Below are 5,748 nucleotides of genomic sequence, written 5' to 3'. Positions count from 1 at the left end.
GTTGACGCCTACACCTGAGACAAGCTCCCAGTCCTGTAGAAATCTGTCTTCTCACTGTATAATCCCAAACAGAGGCGCTTTATAACTCCCTGTTGCGAAAGCCTGCTCTGGGTTCCAGACCTGCCGATCCTGTGTGCGCTCCTCCGCAGCCCTCTCTTCTCACTCCCTCTGACTCTGTCTCCCTCACGCAGAGCCACAGGCCTCTCCTCCTGGCTGAGGGCCTCTGACAGAAAAATCCCCTTCGGCAGGGAAAAATAACAGGAGCCCAGAGCGGCTGGAGTAGCAGTTGGTCCTGTAGTTTAAATTTAGACTATTTGACAGGCCATGCTTGGGGATGGTTAAGAAGGTGGGGGGTGGAAGGTGGAAGATGGGACTAGATGGGAGTGGATGGGATCAAGAGGGGGTTGGGACAGTTGGGGGGGTTGGGGGCTTGCAGTAGCATACTATCGCCACTAGCCTCCTGAACCTGCCATCCCTTTCCAAACAGACTCAGCTGCTCTGCTGCTGGACACTGGTGTTGAACCCTAAACTGTGAAAAAATAGTGAACAGAGCAGAAGGGAAAACACATAGATGTTTGTGCCTCTAATGTGACATTGTGCAGGTGGAAATATTTCTACAGGACCAAGAAATGATAAAGGAGACCATTTGAGATAGTACGCTACATAATCCCAAACTTTCAGGAATTCTTCCTGCCAAAATGATAGGGATGGGTTAAATGTTTAGTTCCACTTTATTTAGCACCCCCCAAGTAAACATTTATAGGCAGTATAAAAAAAATTGATAAATGGTTAATAATAATAACACTATAATGTAAGTGTACGCCGATGCATTTTTTCATGCATTGATTTGTTAAATACTATAACTCCTACTGTAGGGTACCTATACATGGAGGCTAGTGTGTTAACATATAATGAAGGCAAACACAGTTGTAATATAAAATGTTCTTATAGGAGAAGTAATAATTGCAGACAAATACTGTATATTAATAATTATAATTCCTGGGTTATGGAGTGTTACAAACTATTATTAAATGTTTATGTAGTGCTTAAATTGAAGGTGCTAAATTGACTGTGTTACCAATGTGTGTCTCAATGTAGAAAATGCAAGCAAATATAATATATACAAATCAAACTGTTGTTTAATTTTGGACAGTACTACGATCTAAATCGAGAACTTCAACACCTCTTTTGTGAATTCATGATTAACTCATACAAAGAATAATTCATTTAGACCACAACATTTTATAAAAGGATATAAAACTATGCTCATATCATGGCACAATTTAAGTTTGAAAGTTGACAAATGATAATATGAAACTATCGCCCAGCCCTGAAGAAATTTGTTTGGATAGTGCTACTTATTTGAAAAAAAATAAGTAGGACGTATGTACGATACAACTGCTTATGCATTTATGCAAATTGATAACATAATCTTCAGTATGACAGAGGAGAAACTGTTTGTTTCCCGAAAGCTGAACACAACACCAAATGTGAGGATTGATTTAATGATAAAGCAGTCCTTGAGTAGAGCGCGCTGAGAGCCCACATAGTGTGTACTCTGTCACCCCCTATTGTCAATCAACAAAAGCAGTGACTCTAGCAGCAAACATGCAGAGGAATGAAAGAAAAACATCTTACTTTATATATTTTGGGGGGATTTTTTTAATTTCACATCAAGCCGAATGTATAGACATGAGTGGTGCAATGCTCCAGTTAGGCTGGAGATAAATATAAATACAAAACATGGATCCCAGTGATATGAAAATATACTAAACAAAAACACTTCAACAAAAAACTAACCATAAATATAAATAAATTTCAGAAGTTCACATAGTGAGGTAACGTGAATCAGTGTGTCATAATAAACTTTCCCACACAGACATCTCCAGTAGTAGGACGCAGGGGGAATTCACTGACATAATGATACACATGAGGGCCCTTGAAAGCCATACGGCATCCTGATTCTGCCACACGTAAGCCCATTATCTGCAGCTTTACCAATTTAGAACAATCACCAGTGGCAGAGAATCAATGACACTGAGGATTGCTTTAAAGCTGTTATATACCCCATTCTCTATTTCTCTCTCTGCATGGAAAAGTATGTTGAAACACTACTGTGAAATACAGGACAAAAATGTGGCCTTGTGCCTACCTCACTTAGAAACAACGGTTATACGATTTACCCGCCAAAATGGATTGTTATACATTACAATCTGTTATGTTTTACATGCTGTGAATTTAAAGGAACACATTCACCCACACAAGGAGAGAAACAAAAAGAGGCACATATTGGAGCTTTAAAATTACAAGCCTAAAATTTACAATCCTTTAATTAATCTAATAGTGCAAATTATGCTAAATATGTCCAGGTTACTATGTACAGCAATGAGGGACAAATAAATAATGATAATATGACATAAATAAATTATGAGTGGTGTAATATGAATCAGCAATATTTGAAATTAGCATAAGCAAGGAATTCTTTCTACCCAAATAGCTAAATTGACCATTCACAAACGTAAAGCTTACCTGTTCTGAGATAACTTTATACATTATGCAAAACAACTTATTATACCAAATTAGCAAGAAGCTAACCAAAAAAAATTATCATGAGGAAGCTTAAAAGCTATTAAGTTTGACTTTTGAGACATATGGTTCTTATTTTATCAACACAATCAAAATCTGTTGTATTGAAAAATGCTGAAATAAGTAAGATGATTTCTAGCTGTTAACAGTGGGCAAACATGCAGTTTTTTCAAAACTCCATTTTAGCCTAAAATGTTACATATAACAAATTAAAAAAAACCATCTGTTTTTAAGATCGGTTTGTTTACATTTCAAAGGAAATACATATTCAGGGGGTGCAGTGCATGGCAATGACAAAGAGGTTAGTAATAGTGCAGCTGGTGACAGTGTAATAGCGCCGAGCCCAGGGAAGTTACTCTAAACTGGCTTTAAGGTCACCTGTAGGGTTTAACTAAGCATCTTGTGGCGGTCAAAAACTGTCTTGCGCTGTTCCTGGACCTGCTTTTTCCAGCGCTGCTGTGCTCCCTCAACCCGCTCCAGCACTGTGTTTCCTTTGGCCTGAGCACTGTCAACTGGAGGACGCATCTCCTGAACATACAGACACAAAAACAAACACATGAAAAAACAAATCCAGAACTTCACATTCAACTAAAATGTAATCATGTACTGTATGTTTTTATCACAAGTGATATTTGTTTGAATGGTTACCTCAGAGTCCTCCTCGTTGTGCAGTGGCTGGGTGTAGGCGTCGTGTTTGCGAATAAGAGGATCAACCAGCAGCAGGAACAGCATGTAGAGCAGCAGGGCCCCCACAACAGACAGGTAAATGATGATAGTAACCTGGGACAGACCGAATGGAAAACATTAAGAAATACTAACGAAATTTGAAAGCCCTAACAACGTTGCTTCCTGCTGGTCTAGAACAGAACCTTGCATTGAAATCTTATTGTCTGCATTAGTTATTAATTATTGTGACAACCATGTTGGGTGTAAAATGATTTTGGTTTAAGGTATCAAAAAACCTTTAACTCTTCATAATATGTGCCAGTAAAAGCCAATGTTAAATTTACTCTCTGTTAACACAGACACTGTTGCATGCTTCTCTTACAATTTATTTTTGTTTTGATTAAGCAAACACACTAAAGCATTCTGCTCAACAATTTCCCTCAGGATAAATAAAGTACTACCTTATCTTAATCACACCAACCCTGTTGAGCCCCAAAAGTCAGAGCTGAAGCCCCCAAAGAAAGCTGGTGGTACCTTGATGGTGTTGCTACTTCTTTCCTCGTACTTGCACTCGCACAACAGGCAGTAAGCTTCCACGTCATGGCCAGGCACCGGCATGGGCTCCACTACATGGAGGCAGTTACTGTAATACAGTAACTGTGTCAGGATGGATGGGAAATTCTTAATCATGTCTCTCTACTGTACAAAAAACAAGATTAAAGAAAGTCTAAGTTTTCTTACCAATCCTTCTGGGACACATTTCTGTTATATATGTGGCCAGTGATGTTTCTGTATGGCGGGCAGATGCATTTGCAGCGAACATCCTCAAAGTTCTGTAATTGTCAAGAAAATTGGGTTTAAGTTGCCTCAGACTTAGTCAACTGCTTACTTGAATGTTATAGCTCACCTTTCTGTTTACCCCATAACATTAGCTTTTTCTTTCCCTTATTAACCAAACTGAGTTGTACAAACAATTTGGCATGTAAACAAAGTTCCTGTTATTCCAGCTTGAAAGGCACAACAATTCTGAATTGCCACATTACATTAGATTAGAGAAGAACCTAACAAAGTCAAATAGATCCTTTAAGATGTTTTACAGGTGTTGTCCAACCAATAATTTACAAAACCATAATTACTTGAATGCAAGCTTTACTATTAGCAGGGAACTTAGAGTAAGATGGTGTATTTGTTTTGGTCTTGCCTGGATACAAAACTGCGTACTGCATACTTTTTTGCTGATATTATCAACCCTCAATTTAAATTACTTATAAAAGTATTATTTGGATACACCAGGAATTCTTGCTCTCAATTCAACTCAATCATCTACCCTGAGCAGACTTCATATACTGATAAATAAATATGTACAAGAACCTACATTTTTCAATGTCAAACAACATATTTCATCTATATCTGAATGACCCAACAACAAGCTGATAAAACATAGGACTTGAGAGCTTTACATACCTTTACAGTACTTTAATTATATTATTGGTTAATTGCTTGGTTACATTTGTCTCAATTTAGTTTAATAATGGGGAAAAAGACAATAGAAAAACACAAACAAAAAGGTCCTCAGGTTACTGAGGACCTTTAAATAAACGAAATAGCAATAGCATACGATTAATATATTACACAGTGAAAAAACATTTTATTCCACTCTTTCAATACTTATATTGCAGATGAATGAATGTTTAGTCTATTCTGCAAAGTAAAAAAAAAAAAAGATAAAGAGACAGAACAAAAGAAATCTACTACCAAAGGGGAAGGGGCCCTATTGGTCAACTATCTGTTTGGGGAATGTCACCATTAACAGTTTATTAAAGTATGCATCAGATGTGGAGCTACATGCTTTACCTTCGCCTGTACAAAAGCAACAGCATCCAGCAACAAGAAGGTCAATATTGCAGGTACGACAAAGGACCAGGATCCTTGCCTGCCAGACGACATTTTCTCACGGGCAACACGATTTGCACAACGGGTGCAGAATCACCGGCAGCTCTCTGTCAAAGCAGATATAACATTAGCAGTTAGCCAGTTAGCAAGAAAAACAGCGACATAAACGACTTTACTGCGGTAACACTGAAGCTAAAGACAACTTTATGATGAAACAAAACTTTCAACAACGGTAACTTACGTTATAAAAGTAGCTAGAGTGTTTGTTGTAGCTATGCATTTAGGGTGAAGCTACGCACTAGCATTCTCTGTAGTTAGGAAAGATGGCCTTAATAAATGTTGGACTTCCTTCCGGGTTGTTGTCATAACGTAACGTGAGGCAAGATGAAGCCATACACTGTTGTGGATGAAACATGCAGCGACACTCCCACCTACTGGACATTTAGGACTCACTACTTTTTACTTCTACTCCACTATCTTTCAGAGTTGATTATTGTAGTTTTTACTCCGAGTTATGTCACACCTAAAGTTACACGTTTCTTTACAGACATGATATTTGATTCTACTTTACCATGTTTCATGTTATACTGCTGCTATTATGTC

General features: G+C 37.9%; 1 protein-coding gene across 1 annotated transcript; it reads right to left on the bottom strand.

Annotated features, from left to right (window-relative positions):
- Window positions 1-1,489: 1,489 nt before the first annotated feature.
- On the bottom strand, window positions 1,490-5,524 carry tmem9 (transmembrane protein 9). The gene is made up of 6 exons (XM_032520344.1): window positions 5,387-5,524; window positions 5,107-5,252; window positions 3,994-4,085; window positions 3,787-3,895; window positions 3,235-3,366; window positions 1,490-3,114 (listed from the first exon to the last, which is right to left on the bottom strand). The coding sequence occupies exons 2-6, from the start codon at window positions 5,197-5,199 to the stop codon at window positions 2,974-2,976; spliced, it is 567 nt and encodes a 188-aa protein (XP_032376235.1). The 5' UTR covers window positions 5,200-5,252; window positions 5,387-5,524; the 3' UTR covers window positions 1,490-2,973.
- Between the last annotated feature and the right edge of the window lie 224 nt (window positions 5,525-5,748).

This window comes from Etheostoma spectabile, chromosome 7 (assembly GCF_008692095.1).
Source record: "Etheostoma spectabile isolate EspeVRDwgs_2016 chromosome 7, UIUC_Espe_1.0, whole genome shotgun sequence".
NCBI lineage: Eukaryota > Metazoa > Chordata > Actinopteri > Perciformes > Percidae > Etheostoma > Etheostoma spectabile.
The sequence above is the reverse complement of the archived record's forward strand: the minus strand, read 5'-3'. Positions and strand labels throughout refer to the sequence as shown.

Coding starts and splice junctions, on each gene's coding strand:
- tmem9 (XM_032520344.1), bottom strand. CDS start 5,199: ATGTCGTCTGGCAGGCAAGGATCCTGGTCCTTTGTCGTACCTGCAATA. Junction 3,896..3,993: donor AATGTGTCCCAGAAGGATTG/GTAAGAAAACTT, acceptor ACTGTATTACAG/TAACTGCCTCCATGTAGTGG. Junction 3,115..3,234: donor ACAACGAGGAGGACTCTGAG/GTAACCATTCAA, acceptor CTGTATGTTCAG/GAGATGCGTCCTCCAGTTGA.